Consider the following 24,395-nt stretch of genomic DNA (forward strand, 5'->3'; position numbering starts at 1 on the left):
CAAAAATGGCCGCTGCTAAGTAGACGTGGTAGGTGACGCCAGAGGTCAGAGGTCGCGGAGCTTGTGATTTGCCACCACCTCTGTCTCTACTGCCAGGATGTGTGACCTAGGAGCTGACAGTCTACAGGGGGAGACGCGCCGTAGGCTGGCACAGTACAGCTCCCTCCGAGGTACAGACATTCCGCCCACCTGTAGATCACGTCCACATAAGTGTGCAGTACATTATAATAATGCTGGGAGTAGTAGTACATGACTTTACTGCAATAATAATCCTGTCATGTAATATGTGTATAATGATCTCTTATTTAAGTTCGCAATATGGTGGCTGGTGTCATGTGACTCTGTTTCCTTTAAATGGACAAGACGCACAAGATGGCTGTTTTTCGCTTCTTAGTGTCGTATCGCGCAAAAGATCCAACTGCTGAAATTCTCCGTATTATGGACACATGAAAAATTGCCGCAGGAGATCAGCGCACTTCTTACTCATAACAACCAATCAGAGCTCAGCTTTTATTTCCTGAACCGCACTGGTAAAATGAAACGTGAGCGCTGATTGGTTGCTATGAGCAACGTGACCGGTATCTATCTGTAATAATAGGGATGCACGGCGAGTTCTTATCAGACAGGAAAAACCTCCGGAAGACGCAAACGTGTCTGAAAATTCTGCTGTAATATGTCGCCTGTCGTTTTTAATTTTTTGCCCTATACGGAATAATAGAAATTGGAGAACGCTGTAGTTCCGATACAGTGCAGCAATTGTGAGAGATTTAGGGCTAGTTCACACAGAGTATTTTTGTGCTGTTTTTGACGCGGAGACCGAGTCGGAAATCGCGCCAAAAAACTTCCGAAATCACGATGGGTAAAAAACGCTTGTTGGAAAAAGAAGCGACATGCCCGTTCCTCAGGCGTTTCCGTCTCTGACCTCCCATTGACATCAATGGGAGGCAGAGATCGCGTTTTCCGCGGCTACATGCACACGTTGCGTATTTTGCTGCGGAAAATACGCACTAAAACCACAGCAATACGCCGGAAATTCGCAGGTAGAAACCGCACCTAAATGTGTTTTCCACGGCAGATCCAATTCGCATTTGGAAACGCAAGATAAATTGACATGCTGAGGATTTTAAAATCCGTACCGCGGGTAAATTTACGTGCAGAAAAATACCGCAGCGTGTACGCGAGATTTCCTGGAATCTCATTGACTATGCTGGTACGGTATTACGCTGCGGATTTACCGCACGCAAACACGCGTGGCAAAACTGCACGTAATACGCGTCGTGTGCACTGAGCCTTAAGGGGTTTTCCGGTTTTATATCAGCGAAGCTTAATCCCTGTGTAATGATTCTGCAACTTTCTAATATAATTTGTGTTTCTGTTTAATATCTCTGCTTGCTGCCAGTGAATGGAATCACACAGAGTCTGAAAACCTGTTCTGGCTATTTCCAGCTAGCACAGGTGAATGGGTCAATATAAGAAAGAGCTCTAAAGCCGGGTTCTCACGTTGCGGACGCACTGCAGTCAAGGTGCTCCCGCGATGCATCTGTAGCAGCGCCGACATGTAGATTGGCGCGTTTTTCAAATTGACAGGTGAAAGCGTTTTCATTGTTAATGACTGAACAATAAATTGACGTTTAGCTACAAAACCGCACGGCCATTAAAAGTTGAAGCGCCTTTACCTGCAGTGCTTTTGCCCACCGTGGACGATCTACATGTCGGTGCGGTTTTAGCCACATCACAGGCACACCTCAGCCGCGGGGGCGTCTGCAACGTGAGAACCCTGCACCTGTGTCACTGGTCCATAGTCGTGACATCCTCTGTCTACCTCAAAAAATATATATTCACCGACTGCAAGTAGAGATCTTGAAAATCGTTACATTTTATTTACAGGGCGGTATTAGCACCAAAATCGGTTGCGTTTTTCATTGTGTTTTTTTTTTTTTTGTCCAATTCAAGTCAGTGGTGGGAAAACGCAGGTGTAAAAGCTCAATGAATTGTGGGTATTTTCTGTGCAGATTTTGCCTGTAATCTGCGCCAAAAATACAGTGACCGTTTCATCACATCTGAACCAGTCCAAAGGAGGGGGAGGGGAGTAGTCACACCCGATAGCCGTATCTGCACATAAGACGGCTTTGTCCCCGAAGTCCCCCATAAGCGTGCACACTCGAACCGGCAGAACACCCAAGCTTTCTGCCATAGTGAGAGGAGGATAAGCGGCTGACAGACACTACTGGCACCGCTTATCTCACAGTGGAGGGGGGGGGGGCAAAGTATCAGGCATGTTGAAATCCAAGATTTTTATCGTTTCCTACGATGCAATCCCCTCCCGTTGCCGGTGACAAATGTACAGCTCCATGAAAACACGCAGAGCGCTCGAATCGGAATACGTGTGGCAGTGTAGGGGTTAACACCGGCTGCCAGCCGACTGGCGTGGAGAATGGGATAATGCCGCTGCTTAACAATCCGGCGTCCCGCCTCATCCTCGTACCTGCAGCCATTACTGATAGGCGGCAGCACAGAGGGGAACGCTCGTAATTAAGTCTCATTTAAATATCCGGTGACAGAATCTTCGGTAAATGAACAGTAAACGCTTCCGATTTGACAAGCGAAGACGCGGCACCGGAGCCTCCGCACCCTCAGGCCACTCCTAAGTTTTAATGAATCTTGTTTCCTTCCTCTGTCTTTAGCCGCCGCGCCTCCTGCAGGTCCCCCGGGAGCCGGGTTACTGTGTCAAAATTGATTCTGTCACCAAGCGGAGGCGCTGCATGCAAATGGGAAGCGAACGGGCGCCGTGTCTTATGTGACGGGGATCTAGCGGGAGGGAACTCGACGGCCGGGGACTGTCATTTATTTTCCTGGGATTGTCAGGGATGTTACAATTCTGCACTCACATTCTATTCAGGAATATGTTATAGATAGTTATCTGTTTCTGGGAAAGCTGGGTGAAGGGTTGGATTTTGGCTTCCGCAGTGGTTACCACTCAGCTTTCCTAAAGTTCTGAAGAACCATTCTGCCTAGTTCTGCAAGTATATGAAAACGGGGGATGCATGGCGGCATTACTAGGCAAAATTGACGTTCAGGAATCTGGGCGAGCTGGGTGACTACCCCTGTTGCAGGTACACATGAGCGAGTGGTTTCTCCTCATTCGAGACTCGTCGAGTTTATCATTCGGGCTTGTCCACACGTAACGGATTTGCTGCAGAAAATTTCTGCAGCATTTACGCATCAACCAGCAGATAATCGCCATCATTTCATGCATGTTTTTTATTGCGGAAAATAGTGCAGATTATTGCTGTGTTTTTTTGGTGCGTTTTTTTCGAGGGCTGTGTCATGTGATATTTATTTTTCCTGTGATGTCATTTCCACCCCCTGTAAGAATTTCCGCAGCAAATGACGCAGAACATCAGAAAAACTCAGGAAATCCGTCCACTGTCTACAACTAAATTTACACACCCCGGGTGAATTTCTGGACTGAATTTTTCTGCAGCGTGTAGATGACATTTGTTTAAATCCCACCCACTTTGCTGCTACCGCAAAAACTCAGGCCAAGTTATTTTACGGTCCGGATTTGCAGATTCACATCCCCATGTGGCCGGTGATTCCACTTCAGGAAAAGCCCCTGTCGTCTGTGTCCATTTTTGGACACTGAACGTTACTGGCTTCTCCTGGTGTGGAATCCCCGGTCACAGAGTGTTCGGGGATTCCGCTTCAGGAGTTTCCCCTGATGTCACCGTCCATATATGGACAGAGACATCAAACGCTCTCTCCAGCAGCGGAATCCCCGAACACACGGGGATTCCGCTCCTTCAGGGAGCTAAAGTGGGACTAGCACGCACATAGCAGAGCAGAGAGATACCTCGCTGCTGTGCTATAGTGGCGTCGCTACAGTAGTAGCAGCAGCTGCTAGCGGCGCCATCGGTCATGGAAGGTGTCGCCGGGCCAGGGCGCTTTTAAAACAAGCAGGGGAAGGGAGCCAGCGCAGCGCTCCCTTCCACCTACTGTACACCCCGGCCCTGCCACACAGTACCCCTGTATACAGCACCCCCACATTGTAGAATCTTACCTCCAGCATACAGCGCTTCGTCCGAATGGCATAAACTCCTCCTCCTCCTCCTCACATGCACTCTGCGCTGTGAGGAGAGAGCGAGCGACGGTAGACACGGCCGTCACTAGGGACATATTCCAGTCATGGCCGTGTATTACCCCACCCCATAGAACGGCCGAAAATAGGGCATGTCCCATTTTTTGACGTCCGGGTTTTCCCGGCCCGTCAAAAAATCGGCCGTGTGAATAGCCCCATTAGGGGTATATTGTTCCTACTGTGGCCGGGTGACGGCCGTTTTATGAACGGCCGTCACCCGGCCGGGAAACCCTGACGTGTGAATAAGGGCTTAGACAGTTTTATATATGGGGCCTAATGTTTCTATTGGAGAATTCCCCTGTAATTTGTCATCTGATGAAGCATGGCAAAATATTTTTTTTTCAAACAGATTCCATATGTGAGAATAAAAACGTCCATATGGAATGGGAGGCGAGCGGACGTACAATATGGGCCCATAGCGGTCTATGGGCGCCGTGTTATGGATCCATAGAACTCGTTGCCCATAGCAACCAATCAGAGCTCAGTTTATATTTCCTAAACTGCTCTGGAATAATAAAAGCTGCACTGTGATTGGTTGCTATGGGCAACAAGGCCAGATTTTCCATTAGACTGTCTTGATAAAAAAAATAATTTTTTTTGTAGAATTTGAAAAGCCTCGTAATTATCTTTCATAGATAATTATATGTGAAATGGGTCAATTGTGATTAATAGGAATTCACGCTGCATTAATCAGGAGTTATATAAGCAGCATATTGGCAGATTTTACACCTCTTGTCATATATATATATATATTGCCTCCAACGCGCTGAAAATATTGAATATTGAGGGGGTGTCGTCAAAGTGAGCACCATCTGTAAAGCCTGTCTGTATATTATAATAATATATCACTACGGCAGGGCTGGGCTAATCCCGGCCCGGCATCTGGTCTAATGACCTGAACTAACTGCGTCGTAGGATCTACATTGCTGGTAATTCGGATTATTAGGGCTTGTCCGCACGCAGCGGAATTGTGTCGTTTTCTCCATCCGGTATTGCGGACGGAAAATATGCAGCAGAATACGGTAGCACCAAAGTGGGTGAGATTGAACAGATCTCATCCACACGCTGCGCAAAAATTCAGAGCCGAAATTGACCTGCGGTGCGTAATTTTCGGACTGCAGCAGGTCAAATCCTGCTGCGGAAAGTGGACAGATTTGCTGCGTTTTTCAGAGGAGACGTCACCATCCCCCAACATTGTGAAAAACGCAGGAAACGGTGCATTTTAGCCGCAGCGGAAAGTCTGTAACTTTCAAAGGAACTGCTGCAGAATTCTGTTGTGTGTGGACAAGTCCTCAGACCCGTGGTCAGGTCGGGGTTTGTGGTTCTAATGTTGGCGCAAAAATATACTCATCTGGTACAATTTTATGGTGCCCACAATGTTGTCCCTTTTTTTGCCCCATGTAGGAGTAAGGCCAGATAAACACGAGCGTGTGCGTTTTGCGCGTGCAAAAAATGCGGCGTTTTACGCGTGCAAAAGGCACTTAACAGCTGCGTGTGTCATGATCATATGATGCCCGGCTGCGTGCTTTTCGAGCAGCCGCCATCATTATGACACTCCATTTGGATGTTTGTAAACAGAAAAGCACGTGGTGCTTTTCTGTTTTCATTCATACTTTTCACAGCTGTTGCGCGGATCATGAGTGTACCACGGAAGTGCTTCCGTATGGTGTGCATGATTTTCACGCACCCATTGACTTCAATGGGTGCGGGATGAGCGAAATACGCACAAAGAACGGACATGTCGTGAGTTTTTCGCAGCGGACTCACGCTGCGTAAAAATCACGGACTGTCTGCACGGCCCCATAGAGTAATATAGGTCCGTGCGAGGCGCGTGAAAATCACGCGCGTTGCACAGACGTATATCACATTCATCTGAATAAGCCCTAATAGGGCAAGGGAAGCTCCTAATTGGGGCACCGTGTTGTCATGTCCTTCTTTAGGCCCATGAAAAAGGCATTTAGGGCCCATTTACTAAGCAGTGTGCACTAGTTGGTGGCATAAACTGGGCCAAAAAAAGATGCAAGCGGTGACGTGCCACGAATCTGCGATAAAATTTGGGCTTTTCGTGTCATTCGCCAAGTTTAAAAGTGATGAGTAAATGTGGGGTTTGTTCTCTAACAAGGCTGAGTTTAGGCTACGTTCAGACATAGCAAAATTTCACTGCAAATCCATGCCGAATCCGTGGCAAAATCTGAATGCGTTACAAGCGTATTTTGCTGCGGATTTGCTGTGCATTTCACCTTATGAATTGAAAAGAGTGAAATTCACTGCGAAAATCTCCAGCTTTTCCACAACATAATGAGCATTCCCACCTACGAGAAAGGGGCTTGTACTAGCTCCAAAAAGGAAAACGGGTGCTGTCTAAAAATTAAAGGGATTTTCCACACATATCGGACAACTGACGACCTATCCACCGGATTTTTCATCCGTATATGATCGGTGCGGGTCCGACACCCAGACCCCGCACCAATCAGCTGCTCCGGCTGCCTCCAGGCTTCGGACGTCCATGTCGGCAGCAGATGGCTCCGGTCACGGAATAGCGGCCGAGGTCCTATTCAAGTGAATAGGAGCAGAGCCGCAGTTCTACAGAACGGCCACTATGCAGTGGTTGGAAGCCATCTGCTGCTGGCTCCAACTACTGCATACCGTTCAAAACATCCCAGAGGCGGCTGATCGGTGCGGGGTTTCGGGTCTCGGACCCTCACAGATCATATACTGATGACCTATCCGGTGGATAAGTTATCAGTTGTCCGATCGTGGAAAACCCCTTTAAATACCTCCTACTAAATGACAGAAAAGGGAAAGTGCAAATGCTACGATCAATGTAACCGGATAAGTATACAAGGACCGGAGAAAAGTATAAAGTGCAAAATGCATAAAATAAGCCAATCAGATACCTAGATACAGGAGAAGTGGAATATACAGACCATGGGGTAACAGAACCCCAGAAGATGCAGGGCGAAACGCGTGTCGTGGCGTATTACCCGTTGGTCTGTATGTTCCACTTCTCCTGTATCTGGGTATTCGATTGGCTTATTTTATGCATTTTGCACTTTATACTTCCCTTTTCATGTATTTTTATCTATTTATATGTAACAATAAAGTTTTCATTGAATTTATAATTATTTTGCGATGTTGCTGTGATTTAGTAGGAGGGATTTAACATAATGAGCGTGCTGCGGATTTAAAATAAAATAAATAAACATATCAAATTTCCGCAATGGAATTTTTCTGCTACGTGTGGATGGAGTTTCATCGGTCAATTGCTGTGGATTTGCGGTGTAGGATCCGCACCTAAAATCCACAACGTCAGAAGAATACATTAAAAGGCCCTTTTGCACATGCAGGTCAACGTTCGCCAATCGACAATACGTTATATGGATCGGCGCTAGTTTACTCCAGAGCTCTGATCGGAATGCACGGGGACGAATCATCATTAATACGATTGTTCGACCCTATACATTTGCAGCACATCCTGTTTACACAGCGACCGTTTTTTCTGCCGCAGAAAAACGCGGCCACCCGACACACCAGGCAAAGGATCGGGAACGATCATTCCCACGAACATTCATTGGCCTGATCATCGGCTCGTGTAAAAGGGCATTAAGGCCACATTTATTAAAGCAAGCGCAGTAAAATGGCGCAAATTCTGATCTCCTTTACTCTGGCGTAAAACAAAGCATAGAACTTGGTGTAATGAGTATTTTAGTTTATCAAACTGGATGGTTCTCCGCGTTGTCTGATTCTCTTTATTGCTTATACCCCGTGCAGGTAAAGAAGTGCAGCCCGGGGAATGCTGGGATGTGGTTGTCATTACCGCGGCCGACAAACAACAGGAGCGGGCTTATCAACAGCAGATAGCTGATAAACTGGCGAGGAGAGAACTTCCTCTCGGAGTTCGTTATCACGTTTTCTCTGATCCATCGGGACCAAAAATAGGTGAGCTCTTCAGCTATTTTTATAATTGGTAGTCTTAAGCCCGGAGCAGAGATTCCACCGGTGGCTTTGTGTCTGCCGCTGTGCACACGGGTTGCCAATTAGCGTTTGATCTGAGCCTATAAATATCCGTCCTTCCCTGAGCCTTATTGTTAGTTAGAGAAACAAACCGGCGTCCCCTCTAATCTTCTCTACAACACTTGACTTCCCAAATAACTGCTGTGCGCACCCACCGGGCACTGCCACATAATGAACTGTCACCGAATCGCGTCAGGTGCGGCGCACACAACACAAAGAATCGGCGCCTCTGGTCCCTGAGCGTGTCGTATGTACGTAGACAGTAAAAAATCATTTCATCTGGAGTTGTTGGGACCTGGTCGGTGCCGTATTATCAGATGTTCTGGATTATTGGACATCGTAGAAGACGACATACAATTTATTCGTAGAGGTAGAGGGCTTCCGGGAAGACAGACTGGAATGAATGCTGGTGCAAAATATGCTGCGGTCAATCGGGTTGGGATGACATGATGCGGTCGTGTGAGGCACGCTCAAAAACGGCACGCGTTTTACGGCATATTGGCACGGTTTTGTGATGTGGTTATTGGCCGAGCATTTTCTATAGGTGAAACACTTTGAAAACATTGATTCCATTAATGGAATTTCACCGTATAATATTATAAAATTTGTGGCTCACTGGTTGCGGGATTTCCAGACTATAAAGTGACAGATTAATGGAATTTCACTGTATAGTATTATAAAAAAAAAATCTATGGCTCAGTGGTTGCTGCTGTTGCCTGACCCCTGGGTTTGGTTGCTGCTGTTGCCTGACCCCTGGGTTTAGATGTGACCAGAGCAACGTCTACTATTCCATCCAAGGAAAGACGTGCTGGATAATCGGAATTTCCAGGATGTCAGATGCCGGATTAAAGGAATTTTTACTGTATTTATGTCTTTGCCAGTCCCTGATTATCTGGTATATTCGGACATTGAAATTTAGGATAATGGAGATTTACAGCATCTTTAAAATCTCTGCGATTTAAACGATCCCTATGTTTTCTCATAGATAGTGACAGCATTAACCCCCGGCTGCTGTGCGGGAGCTGGGGGAGCAGCGGGGGTCTGGAGGCCGGTCACATCTGTCACCCACAGTCAGTGTTAGTGGGGTTATCAGCCATTTATGAACCGCCTCATTTTGATCAGACCCTTCTGCAGTTTATGCCGAGATTAAAGTATTTACCCAGGTCCAAATGCAAATCTGATACCTAACATTGTTTTTTCACCACCTAAGAATAATGCCAACGAGGGCTGTCACGATACCAGAATTTGGACTTCGATACCGATATTTCGTGTAATATTGCGATACTCGATACCAAAACTATAATAATTTAAAAAAAAAGTTCTTCCATTTTCTGATGTGAGGCGCGTGGTGTGATGGATTTTGAACCTCCATCAGCCTCACATTAATAGTAATTAACCCCATCATGTTCCTCAGTCGTAATGGACAACATTGGGTTAATGTGTGAGGTACATGATGGGGTTAATTACTATTAATGTGAGGCAGATGGAGGTTCAAAATTAATCTCACCCCGTGCCTCACATTAATAAGTGAAAGAATGATGTTATTTTATAACAGAGTAAACATCATAAATGACGCTATAAATTTGTTATTACGGTCGCGACGATACCGAATGTGTGTTTTTTATCTATTGAGACTTTTATTTTAAGGTTTATTGTAAAAATGTGTGTGTGTGTTTTTTATTTTTTTATTTAATATTATTATTTATTTTACTTTTTTATTTTGAATCTTTCATATACCGGCATATATCTATATACTGATAGTACACAGGCAGTTGTTAGGACTTACCTCAGTATGCCCCAACAGGAAATATGGTCAGACAGCCCTGGGGTCCTTCAATGGACCCTGAGCTGTCTGCCCATATATGGTATGTCCCTCGATCGGGTCACAGGGACTCCCCGTGATGCGATCCAAGGGGCATCCCCCCTTCTCATTTTCCACTTGAATGCTGCAGTCAGCTTTGATCGCAGCATTCAGGGGAATAGCGGCGGAGTTGAGAGGTTTCTCTGATCTCCGCCGTTGGAGCGGGGCTGCGGCTGTGTAATACAGATATTGCCCGGCTCCTGACAATAAGTGTGTGCACGCGGTCAGCATGAGATGATGCGGCCGGCGCTGCACTAAGGAGCGGCGGCGCCGGCACTGAAGACAGAACATGGGGGTGATTTGTAGTGCGCCCTCCATGTTCTGTCTTCATTGCCCGCGGATGATCACGCCCCATTAGCTAAGCTCTGCCCACACATTTGAGTGTCAAATTTTTTGCCACTTCTGGGCAGTTTGCGACATTTTTATACCAAAAAGGTTATTTGATTTCCCCCTCAAAGTTGTACAATGAAGGACATCGCCTATCCACATGGTAAGTGAGAAATGTTTAATTGCTGGAGGGTCCTACTGGTCACTAGAGCGGGGGTCCTTGCCCCCCCCCCCCCACTGCAGCACCGGGAATGGGTTTGAATTGACCTGCGGACAAGCATGCGCCCTGCCCTTTAAATTTCTATGCTCATTTCATTCGGCTCCTAGACATTGAATGGAGTGTCAGGGCGCAAAAGACAAGCCCCCCAAATAACTATGTAGATGTAATAATGAAAAAGTTATCGCAGACGGAATGCAAGAAGGAAATAAAATAAAATAAAAATTACCTTGGCTTAAAGGTATTAGTCTACTTTAGAAAACCCATTGTCATACACCCTATTAGGGAATTCTGACCAGCGTGGAGAGCGGTTACATAGTGCGTATCTTGCTCTGGAGGACCTGTCTGGTCTGAATGGACACTGTGTAATGCTTAATTTCTCCTGTGGTGGCGCTGCAGGGAAATTCAACACTTAATGCCAGATTACAGCTGATCGCTGGGGAGACCCTTTCTGATCAGCTTGTTATCAAGGGACCCTTCTAACAGGTAGTGATTGTCCAAAGTGGAGAACCCCCGTAAGGCAAAAATTTGACTTCATCCTTAGGGGGTTAAACAGTAGGAATATTACTTTTTGCGGCACAATATTATTAGTATAAGAGTATTATCCTTAGGGGTCGGATAACAGTATTATCCTTAGGGGTCGGATAACAGTATTATCCTTAGGGGTCGGATAACAGTATTATCCTTAGGGGTCGGAAAACCCTTTGGCAATACTTTTGTTAATGACCCTCCTCAATCATTAGAGATCGCAGCGTTTACCTGGGTTGTTCTTCTGACCTAGAAATGTTCTAATATAGAATTTTTGTATTTTATTCTTGTAAATAAAGGAAATGGAGGATCGACCTTGTACGCCCTGCACCGCCTCCAGCAGCTGTATCCCAGAGAATTGGATTCCTATACGGTGATACTGATTCATGCCGGTATGTCTGTACATTTATCAATCACAGCATTTCTTTGATAATTTTCCCATTATACACGTTGTTTCGACAATGAATAATTAGCCAGCCCGGGATATGTTGTTTTTTTTTTTTTTTGTCAATAGATAATCTCCAGTGATCTTGTTTTAACTAATTAAACATAATCAATGCGCTTAAATTGAATGGGTCTCGTAATGATTTTCAATTATCCAAACATCCTTTCCCGTGTCGAGTAGAGTTTGTCTAATGGTCTCTGTCGGGGTCATTGCCTGCTAAGGGCTTTATATTCCCATCACAGAAAGTGATCACTAGGATCGCTCTCTGATCGCTGGGGGGTCCAACCTCTAGGACAGTGCTGGTTTTGGCGCTCCATCCACTACATTGTTTTTCCCTGCACAGCGGCGCATCCGGCCACCGGCTGTGCAGGAAAATGCATCGCAGAACTATTCAAGTCAATGTGATGAGCTGCAATACCTGACACAACCCATAAACAAGTGTGGCGCTGTTTCTGGGAGGGGAAAAAAAGCAGACCCCTCTTTTCTTTTTTTTTTTTAAATTCTGGACAACTCCCTCAACAGTTTGTTTTGGTCTCTTCCCTTACAAGTGAGTTGATCTACTTTTCTATAACCGTCCAATAATCCGGAACATAAGTCCATTATGCTGTGTTCATCCAGAGAAAGGCACAAATAAACCGCTAGGAGGCAATTACTGACGGTCTTCGTTTTAGTCGGGGGGAAAAATTCCTTTTCCACAAATATGGCCATAAGGCCGGATTCACACGAGCATGTTCGGTCCGTAAAGGACGGAACGTATTTCGGCCGCAAGTCCAGCACCAAACACACTGCAGGGAGCCGGGCTCCTAGCATCATAGTTATGTACGACGCTAGGAGTCCCTGCCTCTCCGTGGAACTACTGTCCCGTACTGAAAACATGATTACAGTACTGGACAGTTGTCCCGCAGCGAGGCAGGCACTCCTAGCGTCGTACATAACTATGATGCTAGGAGCCCGGCTCCCTGCACTGTGTTTGGTCCGGGACTTTCGGCCGAAATACGTTCCGTCCTTTACGGACCGAACATGCTCGTGTGAATCCAGCCTAAGAATGAATCCCTGGATCAACGAAACCTCCCAAGCAGCTACTACAGATCACTTGTCATGTGACATCTTTCTGAGAAGACTTCCAAACCCCTATTAAATTGATTGAATGAGCCAATGTGAGAGTTTCTTAGGGCCCTTTCATATGAAGGCTCGTTTGCCCGATCATTGTCCTGTGTAAACGGGGCAACGATCAGCCGATCAACGATCAAATGCTCGATCATCTGCTAATCTGCTTGTTTATGCAGCAGGAAATATTATCGTTGTCGGCAGCTCGTCTCCCTGTGTAACCCACGACGTGCTGCCGACATGATGGAAATGTATGAGAACGAGCGATTGTAGCAATGATCGCTCGTCCCCATACATAACCGATCATCGCTCCTTGTGAAAGGAGTAAACGAGCTCCGATCAAAGAGCTGCCTCGTTGATCGTCGCTCGTTTTCACGGCTTATATCAGGAATAGGGCCGATAGGGTCATTGCTCTTCTGATATCCGTCTTTTACTAAATTAAATGGTCCTATATACAGGAAAATTCCAATAATCCAGCACCCAATGGTTTGGAAATCCCATAGCATAAAAACAATTATCATAACACTGACCTGATAGTCTCGCGGGTCCTGATAATAAATAGAATGTATTTAATGAACCCCCATGTACATTAATTATTGCAGACCTCATATGGTATAGTTCTTAATGCTTAAATGTCTGCATCCTCACGTTGGCGCCGCGGTGATGACAATATGGCGCGGACATTGCTGGAGGTTTGTAGTAGTTAATATTGACACCGGTATGGAGACTCAATAGATAATTAAAAAAAAAAACATTTTAAATGGATCTCCAACATATTTAGTCTTAGGACCCACCCGACGGTCAGGATTTAAAATGACACTATTTTTGTCACCTGCCGGATTATTGGGATTTCTGGACCATCAGGTGTCTGATGTAATTACCCTTGTATTACCCTTGTATTTCCCTTGTATTTCCCTTGTATTTCCCTTGTATTTCCCTTGTATTACCCTTGTATTTCCCTTGTATTACCCTTGTATTTCCCTTGTATTACCCTTGTATGACCCTTGTATTTCCCTTGTATTACCCTTGTATTTCCCTTGTATTTCCCTTGTATTTCCCTTGTATTACCCTTGTATGACCCTTGTATGACCCTTGTATTACCCTTGTATGACCCTTGTATGACCCTTGTATGACCCTTGTATGACCCTTGTATGACCCTTGTATGACCCTTGTATTACCCTTGTATTACCCTTGTATTACCCTTGTATGACCCTTGTATGACCCTTGTATTTCCCTTGTGTTACCCTTGTATTTCCCTTGTATTTCCCTTGTATTTCCCTTGTATTTCCCTTGTATTACCCTTGTATTTCCCTTGTATTACCCTTGTATTTCCCTTGTATTTCCCTTGTATTACCCTTGTATTTCCCTTGTATTTCCCTTGTATTACCCTTGTATTACCCTTGTGTTTCCCTTGTGTTACCCTTGTGTTACCCTTGTGTTACCCTTGTATTTCCCTTGTATTTCCCTTGTATTTCCCTTGTATTTCCCTTGTATTTCCCTTGTGTTTCCCTTGTGTTACCCTTGTGTTTCCCTTGTGTTTCCCTTGTATTACCCTTGTATTACCCTTGTATTTCCCTTGTATTACCCTTGTATTACCCTTGTATTTCCCTTGTATTTCCCTTGTATTTCCCTTGTATTACCCTTGTATTACCCTTGTATTACCCTTGTATTACCCTTGTATTACCCTTGTATTACCCTTGTATTACCCTTGTATTACCCTTGTATTTCCCTTGTATTTCCCTTGTATTTCCCTTGTGTTTCCCTTGTGTTTCCCTTGTGTTTCCCTTGTATTTCCCTTGTATTACCCTTGTATTTCCCTTGTATTACCCTTGTATTACCCTTGTATTTCCCTTGTATTACCCTTGTATTACCCTTGTATTACCCTTGTATTTCCCTTGTATTACCCTTGTATTTCCCTTGTATTTCCCTTGTATTACCCTTGTGTTACCCTTGTGTTACCCTTGTGTTACCCTTGTGTTACCCTTGTATTTCCCTTGTATTACCCTTGTATTACCCTTGTATTACCCTTGTATTACCCTTGTATTACCCTTGTATTTCCCTTGTATTACCCTTGTATTACCCTTGTATTTCCCTTGTATTACCCTTGTATTTCCCTTGTATTACCCTTGTATTACCCTTGTATTTCCCTTGTATTACCCTTGTATTACCCTTGTATTTCCCTTGTATTACCCTTGTATTACCCTTGTATTACCCTTGTATTACCCTTGTATTTCCCTTGTATTACCCTTGTATTACCCTTGTATTACCCTTGTATTACCCTTGTATTTCCCTTGTATTACCCTTGTATTACCCTTGTATTACCCTTGTATTTCCCTTGTATTACCCTTGTATTACCCTTGTATTACCCTTGTATTTCCCTTGTATTACCCTTGTATTACCCTTGTATTACCCTTGTATTACCCTTGTATTTCCCTTGTATTACCCTTGTATTTCCCTTGTATTTCCCTTGTATTTCCCTTGTATTACCCTTGTATTACCCTTGTATTTCCCTTGTATTTCCCTTGTATTACCCTTGTATTACCCTTGCAGTCCTTAGGGTTGGAACACACTAGGCGTAAATACTGCAAGATTTTCCGCAGCAGATTTAATTGCAGAAAATCCGCAGCATAATACAGTAGCAGCGGAATGGTTGGGATTTAAACAAATCTCATCCACACACAGCGGAAAAAATCAGCCAAAAAAAGGTTCACAAAAAGTTTTATTTTTAAAGCCGCAGCATGTCAATTTATGCTGCGGAATCGCTTCCCTTCTGCTGCGGGTTTTCCCGATTGAATTCAATGGGGCGGTAAACTCCGCAACAAAGGGGCATATGTTGCGAATTTTGCGGTGTAAACGTTGTCCCGCCGCAAAAATCACAAGTGAGAGAAAAAAAACACTTTTGTTTTTTTAAACGAATAAAAAGTTTATATTTACCTGGCCGGAGTCCTAGCGACACGATCCTCTTTTCTGAGCGCTGCCCGGCATCCTGGGATGATGTTTCGTCCCATGTGACTGCTGAAGCCAATCAAAGGCTGAAGCGGTCACACGGACTACAGCGTCATCCAAGGAGGCCGGGCTACGCTTAGAAGTGGGGGGCGCGTCTCCATGACTATGGCCCGGGGTAAGTATAAACTTTTTTTATTATTATTATTCCTGCAGGATTTCCATAGCGACCATGCCGTCCGAAACTTGCACCACAATTTGGTGAAGTTTATTTAGACAGAGATCCTTGCGGTTTCCAGGATGGATACACCGTGTGCTTTTACCCACGTATCTGCCCAGTGTGTTCCTACCCTTATAGAGCCCATATTACTACTACAGGAATGTCTGCGTCATGGCTTCCGCTACATAGGACCACATGGATCATTAGCGGATCTCCTTTTTATTCATTTTCTATTAGGATTCAACCCAACTTCCCGTAGTCTGACATGTTTGATAATCTAACACATGGGTCGGCAACCTTCAGCACTCCAGCTGTTGTGAAACTACAACTCCCAGCATGCCCTGGCAGCCAGAGGCTTTATCGTTCCATCTAAAAACTGCCAGGGCATGCTGGGAGTTGTAGTTTCACAAGAGCTGGAATCCCGAAGGCTGCTGACCCCTGATCTAGCACTTCTCCCTATAGTTGACTATATAGTTCTACTTCAGTTCAATATGATTTTTTTTTCATTTTTTTTGTCTTATTACAGGCGGCTACAGTCAACGACTACCGAATGCAAGCGCACTGGGAAAGATTTTCACGGCTTTACCTTTCGGAGACCCCGTTTATCAAATGCTAGACCTGAAACTGGCCATTTACGTAGACTTCCCCTCCAATATGAATCCAGGCGTATTAGTAACATGCGCGGACGACATAGAACTTTACAGCAGCGGCGGTCCGGCGGTAGCATTCAACAGGCCGGGCATTACAGCTTTGGCGCATCCATCGACACTGGAAATCGGGACGACGCACGGGGTGTTTGTGTTGGACGATTCCGATTCCGAATATCAAGATTTACAATATAGAACGTGCAGATCTTACCTCCACAAGCCCAGCATTGACAAAATGCACAAGACGGGGGCCGTAACCCTTCACCCCGCTCTTTCGAGGACCCAGTCGGATGTCTCTAGGTCCGAAGCGGTTTATACGGATAGTCTATTTTACATGGATCACGATACTGTCAAGGTGTTGCTCCGATTCTTTGAAGAATTGGGGCTTATTAACTGTGAAATCGATGCCTATGGGGATTTTTTGCAAGCCCTGGGTCCCGAAGCAACTTTAGACTATACAGAAAACACGGCCAACGTCTCGAAAGTAGAATCCCAGCTCACGGAAGTGCGGAGAAAAATCTTCTTTCTTCTTAGAGGAACGGAATTCACTGTCGTCGTTTTAAATAACTCCAAATTCTATCACATCGGGACTTTGCAAGAATATTTATATCATTTTACTTCGGATACTTCCCTCCAGGCGGAACTCGGATTACAGTCAAAAGTTTTTAGCATCGTTCCGGATCAAGATGAAAATTGTAGTCAAAAGGCCCGTGTCATTCAAAGCGTAATAGATGCAAAATGCAAAGTTTCGCCTCGCACAGTCATTGAATATTCCAGGCTGGGCCCCGATGTCTCCGTGGGGGAATATTGTGTTATCAGCGGCTCATGCATAAGTATTAGATGTGTCATCCCAGACAAATCTTTCGTGAGTTCATTAAGTCTGATGATTGATGGCCGAGTAATGTATGCAACCGTCTTGTTGGGGATTGAGGATAATTTAAAGAAAAACGTGGCCTCCTTGTCGGATCTGAACTCGCTTCAGATATTCGGAACGAGCCTCGTTCAGCGTCTGGAGCTCTGGGGCGTCCGGGTTTCTGACGAGCTTTTCTCCGGCGAACAGAAGTCTTTGAGTTTATGGCAGGCCCGTCTTTTCCCGTGTTATGCAACGTTGCAGGAATCCGTTGCGGCCTCCGTGGAGATGCTGAAGGCCGTAAACAGCAAGTCAGCGGTGGATCTTGGGGAGGCCAGGAGGCTTTCCATCCAGGAGATGTTGTCATACAAGAACATCAATGAAATGTTGAGCTTCAGACAAGTCCTGTATGAAGAAATCCAGACTCAGCGGCAAATCGGAGCCGCTTCTTAATTGGAAGCCATATTTGTTATGTCATAAGACTTTAGGGTCAATGCACACGATGCGGATTTGCGTGCGGGAAATCCGCAGCGTAGTACACAACCAGCATAATCAATGAGATTGCAGCAAATCTCGTGTACACGCGGCGGTATTTTGCAGGATGGAAATTGACCTGCGGTGCATTTATTAGAATCCGCAGCATGTCCGTTTATCTTGCGTTTCCGCTTCCGAATTGTATCTGCCTAGTGCTGAGGAAAATCGCACCAAATTTCGCAGCATGAAAATGCGCCGAAAAATGCATCAAATCGTAAAAAAAACGTACTGAAAAACGCACGATCCGGTGCGGTTTTTGCCTGCAAATTTCCTGCGTATTGCTGCCGTTTTGGTGCAGATTTTCCACATCAAATTACGCAAAGTGTGCATGTAGCCTAAAGGCTTGTCCACATGCAACGGAATTTCTGCAGCAATTTAGCAGAAATTCCGATGCGGAAAAAACGCATAATTTCCTGCGTTTTTTTATTGCAGAAAATGGTGCGTATTTTGCTGAGTTTTTCACAATGCTGGGGGATGGTGACATCTCTGAAAAAAACGCACCGCAGGTCAATATCTGGTCGGAAATTTTACGCAGCGTGTGGATGAGATCTGTCAATCCTCACCCACTTTCCTGCCACCGTATTCTGCTGCGTATTTTCTGTCCGCAATTCCGGATGGAAAGAAACGCAGCAATTCCGCTACGTGTGGACGAGCCCTTAGGGTTTGTGTAGTTCGCATTTAGTCTGCTGTGTGGGTTTCTTCTTGTCCTTTCTGCATATCGGGTAGGGTCACAATAATCGTCAAATTAAAGGGCTATTCCTATAATACACTTTAATGCAATAAATTGGGATTGGTGGCGCTCTAATATATGTGAATTTAACCGAGGAGGGGCCAGGTCTGGTCACTCTTCATTACATTAAAAGGGGTGGGGGGTTCTATGCCATAAAATGTTTTATGGGAAAAGTAGGTTAAAGGGGTTTGCTTTTTTTCCCCAGAAAACAGCAACATGTGGGTACATGGACAGTGTCTGGTATTGCAGCTCATCCCTAGTCAAGTTACTGCGGCTGACCTGCAATACCCGACAAGGCCTATGGACTGGAGTGGTGCTGTTTCTGAAAAAAATTAAAGAAGCAGACTTTTTTTTTTCCTAAACAATTCCTCTGACAGATACAAAAAATTGCACAGGGGAGTTGTCATATTCACCTGAACGTCCTCCCTAATAGTGAAGATCAGAATTGCTCTGATCTTTGCCTTTGAATCCAATAATTCTGCTGTCAATACTGACATCATGGAGGAAACCCCAGATATGAACCCCAGCGCGGACCCCAGGGCATTCCAAGGACCATGCCTAATGCGAGGAATAGTAACTGGTATATATAATATATCCAGTATAATGTAATGGCATAATAACCTGTGCCGGAGAGGGGAGATATTTGGCATAAAAGCACTGACTACTAGTAATATATACGGATTGGGATTAGTGTAACAGTAACAACCTACACTATAGTCTGACGTCTAGTCCCCAGAAACATCAATTATCGTTTTACTGGGCCGGATCATTTTTTGCTGTCGGTGGTCCTCTTTATCCGCAGGCCTAGTTTGTGCAGTTGAGCCCGGATTTTAGTGGCACACTTCAGGTCTGCCCCATAATTGCAGCAAATAAAGCATGTTTGACATACCGGGCATTTATTGGGATCACCTCTTAGCCTAAATTGGTCCAAAATTCTGTGTTCATTCATTATTTTTTATATCTGTGTGATAGGTTGTTCCTTTTGAGCTCCGAAACCGCGGCAATTTTTTTTTTTTTATCTCCATGTATAACCAACACTGGTAGTTAAATAAAACAATTGCATTGTTGTAATCATTAGCGCAGTCTTTCTTCTTTCCGCAACCTGGTGATTTTTTACAGCCGCAGCCGCCATGTTGGGGCCTTCTTCATCAGCCCCTGCATCCAGTACATTCTCCCTCTTAAGCCGCCCCGCTCATACATGCATGCTCACCGAAACTACATCTCCCAAGATCCCTCTGTGATCAGCCCAGTTAAGGCCCCATGCACACGGCCGTGCCCGTAATCACGGCCCGCAATTGCAAATTATGGGAGCACAGCCCGGAAAATACAGAAAATAGGACATGCTCCATAATTCCCGGCACCGTTCTTCGGCACGGACACCCATTACGTATTACGGTCCGCGGTTTTACGGTCGTGTGCATGGGGCCTGAGGGGGCGTGTTAAGCAGATCTACATGGAAAGGCAAGGGGCATAATTTCATTCATCAGGCTATAAGTAAGCAGTTCAAACTAATTCCATACAATCGCTGCCTAGGAGGGCTTTGTCCGGCATGAGGGGAGTCACGTCAGCGTAGAGGCAGCAGCCATGACCGAAGGGTTATTGGCTTGGGAGAGCAGCGTTCAGGCAGTGCGAAGTAGAGGGAGACAAACTTGTAGGCAACAGGAAGTGGGTAACGCAAGCTGATGGTGATCCCCGGCACAAAACACGGGACCCTACAGTCACGTTATTAAACTGCCTTGAAAAAGGGCACTGATTTTTGTGCTGAAAGTAGTAATTGCACATCTATATTATCTGGCATAACACCGGTAGAGGCATAACAAAAACATTTAGCAGAATTCTGGCTTCCTGCAGCCACCACTAGAGGGAGATGTGAGGTGATTACTGCATACTGTTTCATTACAGTCAGCTCCTGAGCTCCCCCTGGTGGTGGTTGCAGGCAAACAGAATTAAATTCTATGTCCATACAAAGGGTTCAGAGCTCTGACCGCTCTCCACAAATGAAGGCAATGAGAAAAAAACATCATACCTTGAATATTTGTTCAGAATGTAGGGGTGCTTTTTTTTTTTTTTTTAATGACACGACCTAACTCCGCTTTCAGCAAATGTCTGCCTGTAGCCTTCGGTGGATTTCTGCAGAACAACCAAGCCCAACGTGGCGTCTTACGATAACGCTTGTAAATAAAGCATTTTTCTGGGAGGGAGCCCTAGAAGTGAGCTGCAAGTGAAGGATTTAGTGATCATTCTCATTAATTACTATTATGTCTCGGAATAAGAAACGTCGAAGAGCATGTCTGGCTGTGATAATGGATTAGATTACTTTCTTAATGTGACACTCGCTGTAATTTCCCCTCTGTGTGATGGGAGTGTTTATCGCATAACATGGAAAATAACATAAGATCATTATATAGTGATATTTAACATTGTGCCTATGTACGGGCTCTGCTCCTTCCAGGATCGGGGGGATAAGCAATCTCTGATTTATTCGCTTCTGGAGGTATTTTCGGCTCTGTTCTCATTGTATTTGAGCCCATGGGTGTATAACGGCTCCCAGTGGTACAGAGCTGTAATTCGGCACCCATAGTTGTCAATGGGGTCCCACCGTACCTCTGTATACCTCCCAAAAAAATAATTGTTCCTTTGGATGCCGTATTAGGGAGGTATTCAGAGAATTTCTCGTGTGGAGTAACTACAGCTCCATCGTATGAAGCCATAGGTTGTCGTGCGCTTTGTTCTAACAGCCTTACCGCTATGGAAGCGTCATCTTGTAGGTAGACAGTATGGGAAAGTCAAGACTGAAGAGTTGTACATCTGCACAGACGGTTACCACCCTCATGTGTGTGCTGTAGATGGTGCTTGCGGTCATCCTGATGTCTCTTAGATGGACACTACTGACCTGTACACTAACCTGAGAGAACCATTGTGCAGAAAGACAGTAGGGGGCAGTCACGTGTATCAATCAAATATTAGCCATTGTATCAATGGACACCTTCCATGGACTGCCATATCTGACTGGTTGCTCTGTTCACATTCTATGTTAAAACGTTTGGCGTATGTGCATGGAAATTACCGGGCGTAAACATGGAACGTAACCATAGGTCCCCATTGACCCGGCAGAGGCCAAAAGATTGTCCCTTTGGCCTATGTTTTTTTTTTATTAGGAGAATGCAGTGGGTCACCGCAAAAAGAAATAGATACTGAAAAATAAAAAATTTTACATTTTGGCCAATGGCTGACGTTTGCCAGTGTAGGGTTATACAGTGGCATGAATTGGAGGTATACACCGGGGAATACTCATAATGTATACTTCTTACGTATAGCCCCAACACAATGTGAACAGAGCCTAAAGTTTGCATTAACATTTTTTTTTATTTTATTTTTTTTTTAAATAGCTGCTATTTCATAAACGAAACAAATTTGTAATGTCCGCTTGACCACAGGAAGACACAGGAGAGAATAGAAATAGAAAAATCTGCACATTGTGTTGTGTAGTCTGGACCGCCCCTAACTGCCTTGTAACAGCTGTAAGGGGGCGGTCCAGACTACTCAACCAGAGCAAACCAATCAACTTTATTTTATGGTTCTTGGTTACACAAAGCTAATGAAATTATATTACAAATATCAGTATTTTTAGATTTACAAGCCGTCTTTTTAGCCAGTCATCTAAATAATTTTTTATTTTTTTTATATATCATTTGTTTGAGATTATTAACTGAACAGCAGGATATTCTATCACATTAAATATATTTCATGGTACTGGGTTACTTAAGCTGTTTTTATATGTTCAATGTGCCTCCAACAATACATCAACCTCGGGATCACTGCCCGTGTCTGCTCCTCTCTCTGCACATAATTATAATCTAATCAATAAAGACACAGGGATTATAAGTGACACCTCCGCATCTATTATACACATTTCTTTTGTGTCCTCTGGCATGCCTGTGGGGTGGAGGAGTGGGTTAAATTCCTATACACTGAACAACAAAAACATTTAAGAGAACACACACACACACACACACACACACACACACACACACCCCACCCCCAATGGTTTACCATGACAGCCGAGGGCCTAACAAAGGCCATCATGTCTGCCAGTGGTATTAGCCTATTGCATTATGCAAAAGATCGCAGCTTCAAGTCCCTTAGAGGGACTAATAAAAAAAAAAAAGCGTAAAGTATAGTAGTAAAAAAAAATATGCAAAAAGATCAAATAAATAAAACACTACAAAAAATACATATAGTTTATCGCTGTAATAGTAACGACCGGTACCATAAAGATAACCTAATATTTATACTACACGGTGCATGGCGTAAAAAGAAATCCCAAAAAAAGCCTCCTTTAGGCTATGTTCACACGGAGTATTTTGGGGGAGGAATATCTGCCTCAAAATTCAGTTTGGAACTTTGAGGCAGATATTCCTCTCCCTGCACGCCGATTTTCGCGGCAATTATCGCGCCGTTTTTCGCCCTCGGCCATTGAGCGCCGCGGGCATAAAACAGCGAGAAATACGCTTTCTCTGCCTCCCATTGAAGTCAATGGGAGGTCGGAGGCGGAAGCGCCCGAAGATAGGGCATGTCGCTTCTTTTTCCCGCGAGGCAGTTTTACTACTCGCGGGAAAAAGACGCCGACGCCTCCCATTGAAATCAATGGGAGGCGTTCTCGGGCCGTTTCTGCCGAGTTTTGCGACGCGGTTTCCGCGTCAAAAAACTCGGCAAAATACCCCGTGTGAAAGGGTATGTGCACACACTAATTACATCCGTAATTGACAGACGTATTTTGGCCGCAAGTCCCGGACCGAACACAGTGCAGGGAGCCGGGCTCCTAGCATCATACTTATGTACGATGCTAAGAGTCGCTGCAGGACAACTGTCCCGTACTGAAAACATGATTACAGTACGGGACAGTTGTCCTGCAGCGAGGCAGGGACTCATAGCGTCGTACATAAGTATGATGCTAGGAGCCCGGCTCTCTGCAGTGTGTTCGGCCCGGGACTTGCGGCCGAAATACGTCCGTCAATTACGGACGTAATTAGTGTGTGTGCACATACCCTAAGACCCGAAATAGGCCGGTCCTTGAGCGGTTAAAAAAATCTGATTTTCTTATGGTCCTGTCCCGGTGCCCATCTAGTTATTGGATTAGGTCTATAAATAGGCAGACGGGTACATTTGCTTGGGAGCAGACATCTTAAAGTGTAAGTATTGTAAAAATTAATCTCGCTTCTCGGAGCGATTGTGTCGGGCTGAACTTCTGTAATGGATTTTGCAGAGAAAAAAGTTGTAATTGGTGTAGAATTGTCTGCGCTGTCATGTCAGTTTAATATTGGGTGATGGATTACCAGGAGAATGGCATCCAGGCTTTCATTAGAAAGGTGTTTGTGCAGATTAGTGGTCTGCGGCAGCGCAGCGCTGATAATTCTAATAGCCAGACGGCAGGTAATTAATTATTTTTTAATCAAGTTAATGGCAAGGGACTAAGAAAAGGGCCAAGATGTTACAGTCCTCCTCACATCAATACGGCCTCTAAAAAAAAAAGATGTCTCCTGGAACTGGATTGATCACGTGTGCGGTATTTAATGGGGATAAAATCATCCGGAAAATTAAACATCAATAAATAAGGTCTACAAAAAAATAGTAATTTTAAAACTTTTTTTCATCTGTTTTTTTATTAATTTTGGAAATCGATTTAGTCCCGTTCATTTATAGCGCTGGACTTTTCTCAATGGCCTGAATTACCTACTTTTGTCTAGAGGAAGCTGTCTCTAGGATTGGCCCTGTTAAATTCCACTATTAGATATTACTGTATATTTTAGATGAACTATGAAAGTTGAGCTAGG

At 44.7% G+C, this 24,395-nt stretch overlaps 1 protein-coding gene across 2 annotated transcripts in view; it reads left to right on the forward strand.

Moving 5' to 3' along the window:
* Positions 1 to 24,395, forward strand: part of LOC142657627 (serine/threonine-protein kinase TNNI3K) — a 227,442-nt gene continuing 203,047 nt past the window's right edge. The window contains exons 1-4 of one of the 2 annotated variants that reach the window (XM_075832841.1): positions 9 to 170; positions 7,910 to 8,077; positions 11,385 to 11,477; positions 16,327 to 19,632. In XM_075832841.1, coding sequence (XP_075688956.1) covers positions 98 to 170; positions 7,910 to 8,077; positions 11,385 to 11,477; positions 16,327 to 17,750 — 1,758 coding nt within the window. In that variant the 5' untranslated portion in view covers positions 9 to 97 and the 3' untranslated portion in view covers positions 17,751 to 19,632. Of the gene's footprint in view, positions 171 to 7,909; positions 8,078 to 11,384; positions 11,478 to 16,326; positions 19,633 to 24,395 lie in introns of those variants that run through there. The other variant, XM_075832842.1, reaches the window with a different exon arrangement.

The sequence above is a fragment of the Rhinoderma darwinii genome, chromosome 7, assembly GCF_050947455.1.
Source record: "Rhinoderma darwinii isolate aRhiDar2 chromosome 7, aRhiDar2.hap1, whole genome shotgun sequence".
NCBI classification, from domain to species: domain Eukaryota; kingdom Metazoa; phylum Chordata; class Amphibia; order Anura; family Rhinodermatidae; genus Rhinoderma; species Rhinoderma darwinii.